This window comes from Notothenia rossii, assembly GCF_949606895.1.
Source record: "Notothenia rossii genome assembly, chromosome: 4".
Classification (NCBI taxonomy): domain Eukaryota; kingdom Metazoa; phylum Chordata; class Actinopteri; order Perciformes; family Nototheniidae; genus Notothenia; species Notothenia rossii.
In genome coordinates, this window is record NC_136902.1 from 7,301,650 (window position 1) to 7,314,442 (window position 12,793).

Sequence of the window (12,793 nt, forward strand, 5' to 3'; positions counted from 1 at the left end):
AGAGTGGGCGAGCTGACCAATCAGAGCACAGTGGGCTCACGGGGAGGGGAGGGGCAGGAGCTCCAACAAGCCGTTTAGGACAGAGAGCAAATACACATACTATACAGAGATGCTGTTTGAGAAACAAATGTGAGTTTGGAACATTGAACAATGTAAATGTATTCTAGTAGACCTCAACAATGGAAGTGTGATCAGTAGAAGTGGCCATGACATGGGACCTTTAAGTCAAAAATGTAAAAAAAAAAAAGTCTGTTGCTCACAGGAAAAATATATCTGATTATTATCGATATGATATTTATTTTGTGAATACACCCTTAAAGAAGTAGCAGTACTTTTGACAGTATGACTTATAGAACTACTACTAGTATTTGCACTAAAGTACCTTGTCCTGAGGCGTAGGGGTAGAAGAAAGCGATGATGAGGTTGATGAAGACGGCGAGGTTGAAGGAGATAGTTCCCCACAGAGACATCCTCCCGGAGAACCAGTACAACACCGGCATACCTGAGAGACACACACACACACACACACACACACACACACACACACACACACACACACACACACACACACACACACACACACACACACACACACACACACACACACACACACACACACACACACACACACACACACACACACACACACACACACACACACACACACACACACACACCAAGTTAAACCCCAAGTGTAATGCAATGTGTGTGTGTGTGTGTGTGTGTGTGTGTGTGTGTGTGTGTGTGTGTGTGTGTGTGTGTGTGTGTGTGTGTGTGTGTGTGTGTGTGTGTGTGTGTGTGTGTGTGTGTGTGTGTGTATACTCACTCCTCAGCTTCTTCTGCCACTCCATCTCTCCGTGCAGGAAGGAGGTTTGTTCGAAGAAGTTTGTGACCTTTGACCCCTGCTCGTCCTGCTCCGTGGTGTTGAACACTCTGATCTTTGACTCCTCGGTCAGAAACTCACAGATGGGATGGACCGGGAACACGATCTGCTCCATGCTGCGGTCGTCCCGGACGATCTGGAGCGGAAGACATATTACGTTATATTATTATTAGAGCATCAACAGGACGAGCTGAAGGCTTCTTAAATAGTCCCTGGAAACTAAACGGCTGAAGCAGGTTTCATCCTAAACTCTATAACAACCTGCCTGGAAATATTAGAGAGGCAAACTCATGGACATTTTAAACGACAGCTGAAACTGAAAAACGTTTTTTAATTTGTTTTCTTTGCCTTTAATTATCGACATCCCCTTTTAATTGGACTTTATCCGTCTTCTATTACTTTAATTAGTATTAGTTGCAGTAGAGCATTCACAGTTTTGGATTGGCACTTGCAGGTAGATATCTATTTATAAATATATTTATTCATATGCATAATAAACTTCATTCATATTATTTTAGAAGTCAACTTAAATACTGTGAGTTCTACCTACTCCTATTTTTGTTATTTGTATTTATAATGATAATTATTATTTATTTTTTAAACGTATGCAACCTCTCACCTGTCCTAACAGCGATACGGTTTCTCTCTTATTGCTGTTGCTGCTCTGACACCTGCATTTCCCCCATGGATTAACAAAGGTTGATCTTATTTCATTTTATTACGGTACCTCTATCTGTGAGGTGAGCATGTCGTAGTACTCCAGCGGATCCTGCTCCACCACAACAGCTGGAGCGGTGGACTTCAACATCTGGGACAGAGGACGGTTGTTCAGGTTGAGCTGCAGGAAACACAAAGAGTATTATAAAGTGAGTATTAGTACTGCACCATCGCTGCAGATGTAGAAGGGCGGGGGTTTACCATGGAGGAGATCCCCTCCTCGCCCTCTTTGCTGTTCTTCTGAGGTTTCAGGAGGTTCTGCAGCATCTTGTTGTGTCTCGCCAGCTGCAAACACACAAACAAACACACAAACAAACAAACAACAAGAGAGACAACTTAATCAGAGAATTACAAACGCCGTTTATTTTCCTACAGCTGAGAAGATAGGAGGAGCATGTCATACCTCAAAACACAATTATTTTAGAATTGCCTTTTATTTTATTGATGTTGTACTACTTTCTGTTTGTGTTAGTTACTGTATCTTAGATTTGTCTTTGTATGTTTGTCTGATTTTAAAAACTCTGTTTATTATTTGTATTATATTGGATAGGATATTACCTCGAACACAGCACGGATCAGTCAGAGCTATCAAACTGTGATTCTTTATAATGATATCAATTTTCTGGCTTTATGTGAAGTATGGTAGTATTTGCTTATGTAGTTGTGTTGTAATTGTGTACCCCTCTATTAAGGGCTGAAACTGAAATGTTTTATTTTGTTTGTAATAGATGTGTTTGTATCAATATGTAGTCGCCAAAGGTATGTTTTCGCTTTTTCATTGGGAATCCAGGGAGATGCTAACTTCTGGATCTCCCAACAGAAACACGACAGAGCCACGGACTGAGAGGAGTGGGATTCAGCCAATCAGGAGCTTGTGTTTAGTCACCTGCTGAGCCAGGATGTAGATGTTGTGTCCGACCTCACGGGGGGAGACGTCCTCCCCCTCATACTCGCTCTCCTGATGGTAGGCCTTCTTTATCTCCTCCACCTGCACACACACACACACACACACACACACACACACATATATATATATATTATATCTGAACACAGATCAGTAACGTCTTCTTTAAATAAAGTTAGTGTAAATAATGGCACCAGCTCTCGGGGTCGGAGGTTGAACAGGATCCTCTCTGCGTTCTCGCTGTCATGGCGACTCTCCATCAGAGCCAACAGCAGCTTGGAGGCGTTGTCCTGGAAACAGGGAAATTAAACAGTTCAACGACAGGTGTCACCATGACGACAGGATGAAGTGCAGACCTCGTATTGGTCACATATGAACCACCAGGTAAAGGAACAATAAATGACTACATTAATATGTTGCTGTGATTAAAGTTCCTTCTTCACTTCCGTTTTGCTTCTCATGCACTGATTCGCTAATCTGAACAGCCAATCAGAATGATTTATGTTTGCTGGTCCATCACTATAAGAGACAGAAAACACACAGTGTGCACATGGACAGGTAAACTAACACACCTTCAGCTGGAGCACCATCTCCATCCGGTACCGACACAGAGGACTGATGTCGTTCAGGATCAGAGCCGTGATGATGTCGATGCCGTTGGACTCGTGGGTCACGATGCACGTCTGCAACACACACACACACACACACACACACACACACACACACACACACACACACACACACACACACACACACACACACACACACACACACACACACACACACACACACACACACACACACACACACACACACACACACACACACACACACACACACACACACACACACACACACACACACACACACACACACACACACACACACACACACACACGAAAACATTATTAAAATAAATACAGAATAAGAAAAAACATCTACAGTGATCCTAATGAAATGAAAAGCCCTATTAAAAAGATCTCTGTGTTGTCTGAGCGTACCTGGTTCTCCTGGCAGGGGCCCTGGCAGTACTCAGTGAGGGTCTCCAGGGTCTGAGTGATCAGGTGGACGTTTGATTCGTTGATGTAGAGCCCGAGCAGCCCAAGGCCCCCGGTGGTGCTTCCACACATGATGTCCAGGAACTGAAGGGTCTCACACACCAGGTTGTAGTTGGTCTTATTGTTCTGGCAGCGCAGGAAGTTCTGCAAACACATTCAAGATCACTCTCTCCTTATCTGGTCAGCCTCTGTTTGTGTGTCACAGCAGTATTTCAGAAACAAAGTAAGAGATTGATAAGGCCTCATTAATCTGCAACAACAATGAATCTCACTTTAATGAGACTGGGACCATTTCCTGAATGACAGTCACTTTAAATCTACTTTAACATTTAGACTTTTCAAGCTAACACAACATTAAAATTAAAGAGAGGTTGTCATAAGCCTTCATTTTTAATCAGTTTAATAAAACTAGAGGCTGTTTTTGCATTGTTAAGAAAAAAAACATGACATTTTTCGATCCTGAAAACTGAAATTTAAAAAGGCTGTTTTTGCAATTCTATTTGTGTCCTGGATTAAAAAAAAAAAAAAAAGGTAAAAGTTGCAAATTAGGGAGTTTGAGAAATGTGGGTCAGGTATTTTTAAACTCTGGACTATAGACTAGGATTATAGTTTTTCTAAACTAAACTAAGATACTGAAAACCAAGATGAGACTGAATGTTCTGTTCTGAAAATCAGACTCAGATTTCTGGGTTTGGTCCACCCTGGTTTATTGGTATGTCTTCAGTATTTATTGTTATCATCTTGTCATTTTACTACATTCTCAGATATGTTTGTTGTTTGTACGTTATCATTCATGTTTGTTGATTTGTGAAGCCCTCTGAGACAAATGTGTTTTGTGATATTGGACGATATAAATACATTTGAATTGAAGTGAATTGTGTGCTCAGCGGAACCCACCTGCAGGTCCTGGTTGTGGTTCTCACACAGCAGCTGCAGGAACCTGAGGATGGGCTTCATGATGGTGACGGCGGGGCCCACCTCCGCCTCCACCTCCCTCTGCTCCGCTGCAGCGGGGACCGGCAGGGCGGGGGGGCACACCGCCGGGGCGATGGAGTGACCCACCGCGACGGGAAGCACTGAGGACGGAGGGGGAAACTGCTTAGCCAAACAACTGGATTCAGAGAGGTAAAAGGAGACTAAAACTTTGCAGCAAAGTACAGCTTAAAAGGTCAAATAAAGATATTCAAGTGACTGTTTTTTATATATACTGATTGTTGTGCTTTTATTTCGATCTTAAAGGTCCCCTATTATACTGTTTTTCAGCTTGGTGTTTGTGCAAGGGCAGATGAATTATGAAGTTGAAAAGGGGCCATTAGACCCGCCATTTTGCGACCCTGACCCTAATAGGTGTTGCTCTTAAGTTTGATCCTATCACCATCTCTACTAGGGTTGCCAGAAACTGAACATGATCAAAATTGATTATTCGGCAGCCCTGGCGAATAATAATCGATTATTCGACCGACCCCCCCCCCCCCCCCCCCCCGCGGGAGAGAAAAAAAAAACTCAGTCAAAAGGAATTCCGTTGTTTTCTTTACTGGAACATGTTTAACAGTACAAACAAAATAAACGACAAATAAACCAACATCAACATGATGCAGCTCCTTGAACTCTTTTTACCTGCCGCTTTGTTCATCTTTAGTCGCACGTGTGAGGGAGAGGGGGGGTGGGGGCGGGGTCGGTGTGTAGCGTGCTGCCGCAGTCTGCTCTGCACGCAGGCTTCCTCCAAGTTTACAGTAAAACAAACTGGTGGTGTGACCAATGGCCATTTACAATTATTAATACTATTACTATTATTAGCATTAGTCTATATATTTTGGTTTAAACTAAGCCAGAAAAAAAAAAAAAACATAAATAATAATAAAAAAATATATAAATAAAATCGATTTTTAAAATAATATTCGATTATGGAGACTGTAACGAATAATCGAATAATCACTGGCATCCCTAATCTCTACTTCAATATTTTGTTCACAAGTTTGTTTCCATTAAATATTCAATCATGCTGTTATTTTTGTAAATCAACAACTGCTGTGAAACTAACTGAATAGGAATGTGATAATATAAGCATTATCAGGAACGTCCTCTGTGACAGAACTGACAAGCAAAATGTCCAAAAACACAGATTTTTTGCAAACACAACTCGACTAATGACTTGGAGGACAAGTGTGCTACAAATAGAAAGCTGCCTGCTGAGCCAAAAGCAGAGTTAACATCTGGAATGTGTCTTCAAGTGAAGTTAAATATTTTGGATCAAAACATTGGGGGAAAAAGTTGTACGTTTTTTAAAACCCGAAAGAAGTCGTCATTTTTAATATAATAACTTCCTCAGGTCATCGATGATTATCATTTACCAATAAACTCCTTGATAATCGAATAACCTTACTTCTTTCTTGTAAAATTACAATTTTCCTTTCCAACTATTACGGCTTTTTAAATTAAGATCAAGAATATAAAACTGAGCTCAAGTGTTTGAACATAAGTGGTTAACATACTCGAAGCAAAGAGACAAAAAACAGATTTTAAAATGAAACCATCGTATAATAGAAAGACATATTATTGAGAAAATGACATGAAACAAAAAACAAACATCAGGTTTCTCAGGATAATTGATTTCTCACCGGTCTCCAGCTCCTTCTCGTTGGCTTTGTGCGTCATCTCTCCAACGTTAACAGAAACCGTGGCTTTAATGTCAGTCTGAGCCTCCTTCATCCGGTCGTGGAGAACCTTGAAGAACTTCTCTGACTTGTTGTCGCCCATCATCAGTTTGTAGAAGGAGTTCTGCAGGAGAACCAAAGAGAGCTGAAACACCGGGTTCATCCACAGAGCTCCATTTGATCTGAGACTGCTGTAGTTTGTTAATCCCCGAGTCAAAGACATGAAGTTAAGGGGGAAACGCATCAACTGTGTCATCTTTTAATGAAAAACATGACGAAAAGAGAATTAAGATTCGAGTTTGATGAAAATGTCACTTATATAAGACCAAATGGATTACATATTTTTTTTAAGTTGAGTTAGTCATTTAACACAAGGTTTATAAATAAAATACTACCTTAAGTCTCCGACAATGTATTCCCGGTTTATAGGCTATTTAACATCTGATTCTGCAACTGAGTTTGAACAAATATATTTTCCAAAATATTTCAAATACGTTGGTAGGCCTTAAAAACAATGATCCAAGCCTCTCATACTCTCTATATTTGTTATGGAGTCAATCTTCCATGCTTTGATTCATTATTAGTGCGCTGCTGATCCTATGGAAGTAGTAGTTTAAGTGTGGGTAATATCTAGGGATTATGATTCTTTATTTTATTTAGCCTTTATTTATACAGGTGAAAATCTCATTGAGACACAGGGTCTCATTCTCAAGAGAGACCTGTTCAGTGGTAACACCACCACACTGTGGCCCAATCCCAAATCACACCCTCGGCCTTACCCCTCCGTGACGGAGTGAACTCCGTCTGTAGCCACACTCGCAGCTCAACGAGGCTCCCTCCATTAAGGGTTAAGGGTATAAATACAGCGGCAAGCTTTGGGACAAACTCCCCTCTCTCCGGCAGAAACAGGAAATGCCGTAACTGTATGTAACAACGGTTTCAAATCAGCATCTCTTAGACAAAAAATGTAAATGAATAACTCAAATAAAACTCTAAACATCTTTAATTGTGTCTTTTAGTTTTAAACCTGATGTTTATAAGCTTCTTAGTTTTTGCAACAGTCTGTAAATATACACAACTTTATAATAAAATGCACACATTTACCTTTTTCTAGACTAAACACAGGTATGATCCTAAGTTAAAACATATGAGGTTATCATGAGGTTGTTAACATCGCAGTTTATCAGTGGATGTTTGCTGGAACTACTTGTTAACAGCTTGTTTCCTGACGGACACACACAGCGTGACTCCGGTCAGGTAGAGACTGGTCTCAAGTCAGCACCGCTGCAGACTCGCTGTTTGAGGGCTTGATAGCCCACTCCCCCTTCACACCGCTCCACACTTGTTGGTTTGGAACAGCCCTCAATATGGCGGACCCTCCGCGTGAATGCGCAAACGGAGAGGTAGTGTGTAGGAGTAGGGTGTAGGGGGCGGTTTGGGATTGGGCCAAAGTTACAGACAGACAGGACACCAAACACAGAGGCAACAATCAAATAAAACATTTTAAAAAGTAGTCATTCAAAATTCGTATAGTCAGATATAGCAGGTGCAAACACCCACGGATGATTTCTCCAGCTTTTTTAAAATGAGTTTAAAATCCGTGATGGGTATCAAACTGGTCATTTTAAGTTCCTGCTGAAGTTCCAGGTCGAGGGGGCAGAGTAAGATATGGCTTTTTTCCCAAGCTCCGTGCGTACTGAGAGGACGGAGAGGGATGTCATTTTGAGATCGTAGTCTATAGCTGTACTGTTTGTGTGAGATGGGGGGGTATGTAGAGGGGCAGCATGATGAGGTAATAGTCTGCACTGGAGATGTATTGCTGTTGTGCGTACCTGTATCTCTGTGTTCCCCCCCTCCAGCAGGCAGATGGCCAGCTGGATGCACTCCTGGAAGATCTTGTCGTTCTTGCTGCTCATCACCAGGTCAGTGAAGAGCTTGGTTCCTCCCTCTCGGTCCAGACGACACTGAACCGCAGCGACCGCCGCCCAGTCGCGCTCCTGCTCCACACCTGAGACACATATCAAGAGATGCTACAGGTGAATAGGGTAAATAATAAAATATAGAAAAATGGAAAACTGACTTATAAATTGAAACACAACTCAACAGAAAGTGGGAAAATGGACTCTATACAAGCCTCGAAACAAAAACATGTGACTGGAACAATAGCTAAGAGATGCATGTATCTTTAAGAATATAATAACATGAAGACACATCCCTAGCCTTATATTTTATTTGGTATTGCCTTGCTGGCCTTTTGTGACATGATTGTAATGTTGTTGTTTTGTAAAATAGCACAATAGCCTTTCTTCCCTTATTTTCTGGTCTCTTTCCTCTTCCGTTGTCCTTCTCTTTGTCTTTTCGTTTGGTATTAAGCAACATACCTGAAGCTCCGAGTTCAGCGAGGTCGTTCTTCGGGGTGTTTTTCTTGTTTGGAAACAAGTAGTTCTGCAGCAAAACCTTCCGCAGGGAAATTCCCTGGAACAACACAGACAGAAAGGGTTCTTGACTTCCTGACTGATCAGATCAATATATTCCATGCTCACAGGCAATTTAAAATCTGATTGTTTGATTAAAGACATCAAATGAACTTAAAGAGCACTTTCTGTTGAATAAACCAACTGTTAACATTAGTTAGTTTCTTAACTCACCTTTTCATCAAAGTCCAGAGTGCGGATCAGCATCTCCTGCAGAGTCCTCAGGACTTTGATACACAGCTTCTCCTCCGCGTTCATCAGCGCTTTGGTGTGCTGGATCAGCCTAAACACACAGACACACAGATTACCCATCATCCCTCTGTATGCGTACCAGTATATCTGGATTCAGAGGAGCGACACCTACTTGGAGATGAAGCCCCCCGACTCGCAGCGCTGCCGGGCGTCCGTCCCCTCCAGGAACAGCAGCTCCGGCTGATGGAGGACGTCCACGAGCACCGACAGCTCCGCGTTCACCAGAGGCTTCAGACGCTCCTCCAGAGTGTTGATGATGTCCTGACACACACACACACACACACACACACACACACACACACACACACACACACACACACACACACACACACACACACACACACACACACACACACACACACACACACACACACACACACACACACACACACACAGGTAAATGTTAAATGTGTGATATTGGGCTACATAAATAAACTCTGATTGATTTATTGATTGACAGACACACACATTTTGTATTTGTTATTTTAAAATCACGTGACACTTTAAAATTGTGTTAATAACAATAATAAATGGTTTGAAAAGCCAAACACTATTCTACTTAATCACAATTGATTATTTTCTTTCTTTTATTTATGCCTCACATGAGACAACACTTTTGTTTTTGAAAGGATGTAATCTATTATCTCATTGTTTTAGAATTTACCAATTTATTTCTGGCTAATTTAGATTTGTGGCATATTTTGAGTTCTCTGCCTTAAGTTGCTCGTCTTTGTACTTGCTGTTTGGTTTGTTTCCACACGTATGACAGTATTTGCAGCTTGGCGTACCTGCAGCTTCTCGATGATGTTCTTGTAGTCCCAGGGGTTGCTGGGGGCGACGGGTCTGGAGGAGCGGGACGAGGACTTGTAGTTCGGGTTGGAGCGAGACAGAGAGTTGAGAGCGGAGCTGGACAGCATGGAGCTGATCTGAGACTCCAGGTCCAGAGGCAGCGCGATGGAGCGGCTCTTAGCTGAGGAGGAACCATCAAACATCAATAACTTCACTGCAGCAGAGAGAAAACACTGTTTAAACTTTTGCGTTTTTACCTGAGTAAGATTTTGAATGCAGGACTTTTTTATTGTAACAAAGTAATTTTTCTAAGTAGTATTGCTGCTTTTACTCATGTAAGTCATGATGGTTGTATTTGTCTGCAGTAGAGCTTGTTGTACTGATATTGTATACATCTAGGTGGTTTGATTTAATGTATGATAATGCAGGGTTTTAAAGGTCCCCGATGATACTGTTTTTCATCAATATATCACAGGTCTCAGATATATACAGAGCCTGTCTCTGATTGGCTGAAACACCAAACAGATCATTGCAGCATTACCCATAATCCCCTCTGTTTCAGCCCTGTTTCCAAAGTGCTGATTCTCTGTCTGTTACTTTAGATGAAAATAAGGAGCCCCTACCCACGCCCCTCTGAGAGACATTTGGTTAAAAAGAACACAATGGTCCTCTAGGAGGAGATTCAGGTGATAAGAGGGGGGGGGGGGGTTACCTTGGTTGCTGATTGGCTAATGGTTACTCAAGACAAAACATCGTTATGACATCATAAAGTGGCCAAAATCTGATCAGCTCATTTTCAGACAGGTTTTTATAGACATGGATCAAAAAGAGAGAGAATCTTTGTTCCTGAAACTTTCAGAGTCTCTTTCCAAAGAGGGGACACATGTTGATGTAGAAGAGACATGAAGAAGAGGGGACACATGTTGATGTAGAAGAGACATGAAGAAGAGGGGACACATGTTGATGAAGAAGAGACATAAAGAAGAGGGGACACATGTTGATGTAGAAGAGACATGAAGAAGAGGGGACACATGTTGATGTAGAAGAGACATGAAGAAGAGGGGACACATGTTGATGTAGAAGAGACATGAAGAAGAGGGGACACATGTTGATGTAGAAGAGACATGAAGAAGAGGAGACACATGTTGATGTAGAAGAGACATGAAGAAGAGGGGACACATGTTGATGTAGAAGAGACATGAAGAAGAGGGGACACATGTTGATGTAGAAGAGACATGAAGAAGAGGGGACACATGTTGATGTAGAAGAGACATGAAGAAGAGGGGACACATGTTGATGTAGAAGAGACATGAAGAAGAGGGGACACATGTTGATGTAGAAGAGACATGAAGAAGAGGGGACACATGTGGATGTAGAAGAGACAGGAAGAAGAGGGGACACATGTTGATGTAGAAGAGACATGAAGAAGAGGGGACACATGTGGATGTAGAAGAGACATGAAGAAGAGGGGACACATGTTGATGTAGAAGAGACATGAAGAAGAGGGGACACATGTTGATATAGAAGAGACATGAAGAAGAGGGGACACATGTTGATGTAGAAGAGACATGAAGAAGAGGGGATTTTGCATAATAGGTGAGATTTAATGTGTGATAATGCAGGGTTTTAAAAGTAACTTCAGGCACCACATAGTCAAGTATGTGTGTGTGTGTGTGTGTGTGTGTGTGTGTGTGTGTGTGTGTGCATGTGCATGTGCGTGTGCGTGTGTGTGTGTGTGTGTGTGTGTGTGTGTGTGTGTGTGTGTGTGTGTGTGTGTGTGTGTGTGTGTGTCACCTGTCATGGCGAGGGTCTTGATGCAGGTCTCCACCTGTCCTCGGTGCTGCTGCTGCAGCCAGGGACAGTCCAACAGCCGCACGGAGGACTGAAGGAGCTGGGTGACGATGGTGTGATGAGTCTGAGAGAGTGAGAGGGGAGAGTGAGACGCAGAACAAGTCCTATCTAATATAAATAGAAGTCCTAAATCCAGACTGAAGACTTTTCTTTTTGCCGCTGCTTTTAATTGAACTATTCACATCTTACACTGCACTGTAACTTTTATTCATGTACCTGTGTTATTCAACGTGTGTTATGCTCTTAATGTCTTTCATTTTTGTAAAGCACTTTGAATTGCCTTGGAAAGTTCTATATAAATAAACTTGCCTTTGCAATATATATTTTTTTGGCATAGTTTTGGAATTCCTTTTGCATCCTGACAGCAATGAATAAATCAAAGCCTCTGTTAGAAATATAAACAAATCTAGTATCTATGGCTGTTGCAAGATTGTAATTACCGTATTTTCGGACTATAAGCCGCAGGTGTTTTAATGTTTCATTACCATATGTAAGGGTTCGTGCACAGAGGGGATTGTCGGGAAAGAGATGGCTGTTTGAGGAAGCTCCCATTTATTAACATTTCAACAAACAAGTTGCATATTTGCATAACGTATTCAAGTGTTACCATTTATTGCAATAGTAGCTACAGAACATGTGCTGTGTAAACTGTACTGTATCACATAGCGTTTCAGACACACAAACTTTTCAACTTTCAAACTTAAACGGTGCGCTCCCAGCGCACGTACCGGCAGTGATCTACAGCAGTGGTTTTCAACCAGTGGTACGGGGACAAACTGTCTTGCTCTCGTTCTGTCTCTCGTACCACTCTCGGTTCCACTTTTACTTTTGCGCGCTACCTGTCTCACTCTTTTCCGGCCTCCAGCTTTTCCTGCTGGAGCCCGCCGCTTAAAGGTGGGGGTCCGCGGACCGGCCATAGAGCCCATAGAGTTAAAGGTGGTGGACTGTAACCTGTAAAATCAATAGATTTAGGAGGTCCCCTAGTGGCCGTTAGCTGTAACAATCCATAGATTAGCCACGACGTTATATAAGCTGCAGGGTCGAAAAATGGGAAAAAAGGCGCGGCTTATAGTCCGAAAATTACGGTAGTCCATTTGTGACAGACCGAATGTGCACTCTTAAGATAACCTTGTTTTCTGTTAATGTGTGAGTGGCTTTGCAGGGAGGCCTGAAGGGACGATCTGTCAGGCTGGGTTCAAAATCTACAGTAT

General features: G+C 42.1%; 1 protein-coding gene across 2 annotated transcripts in view; it reads right to left on the bottom strand.

Annotated features, from left to right (window-relative positions):
* The window catches only part of itpr3 (inositol 1,4,5-trisphosphate receptor, type 3), a 206,617-nt gene that overhangs the window by 45,732 nt on the left and 148,092 nt on the right, over positions 1-12,793 (bottom strand). For both annotated transcript variants that reach the window (XR_013807410.1, XM_079677156.1), the window contains exons 36-51: positions 11,526-11,646; positions 9,731-9,912; positions 9,055-9,203; positions 8,865-8,973; positions 8,598-8,691; positions 8,049-8,224; positions 6,181-6,340; positions 4,460-4,638; positions 3,506-3,706; positions 3,077-3,187; positions 2,699-2,794; positions 2,487-2,588; positions 1,802-1,885; positions 1,611-1,721; positions 827-1,019; positions 383-502 (exon numbers count right to left, since the gene is read on the bottom strand). Coding sequence is in view for 1 of the 2 variants with exons in the window: in XM_079677156.1 (XP_079533282.1) it covers positions 383-502; positions 827-1,019; positions 1,611-1,721; positions 1,802-1,885; positions 2,487-2,588; positions 2,699-2,794; positions 3,077-3,187; positions 3,506-3,706; positions 4,460-4,638; positions 6,181-6,340; positions 8,049-8,224; positions 8,598-8,691; positions 8,865-8,973; positions 9,055-9,203; positions 9,731-9,912; positions 11,526-11,646 (2,188 nt within the window). In the remaining variant the exon portion in view is untranslated. The remainder of the gene's footprint in view (positions 1-382; positions 503-826; positions 1,020-1,610; positions 1,722-1,801; positions 1,886-2,486; positions 2,589-2,698; positions 2,795-3,076; positions 3,188-3,505; positions 3,707-4,459; positions 4,639-6,180; positions 6,341-8,048; positions 8,225-8,597; positions 8,692-8,864; positions 8,974-9,054; positions 9,204-9,730; positions 9,913-11,525; positions 11,647-12,793) is intronic.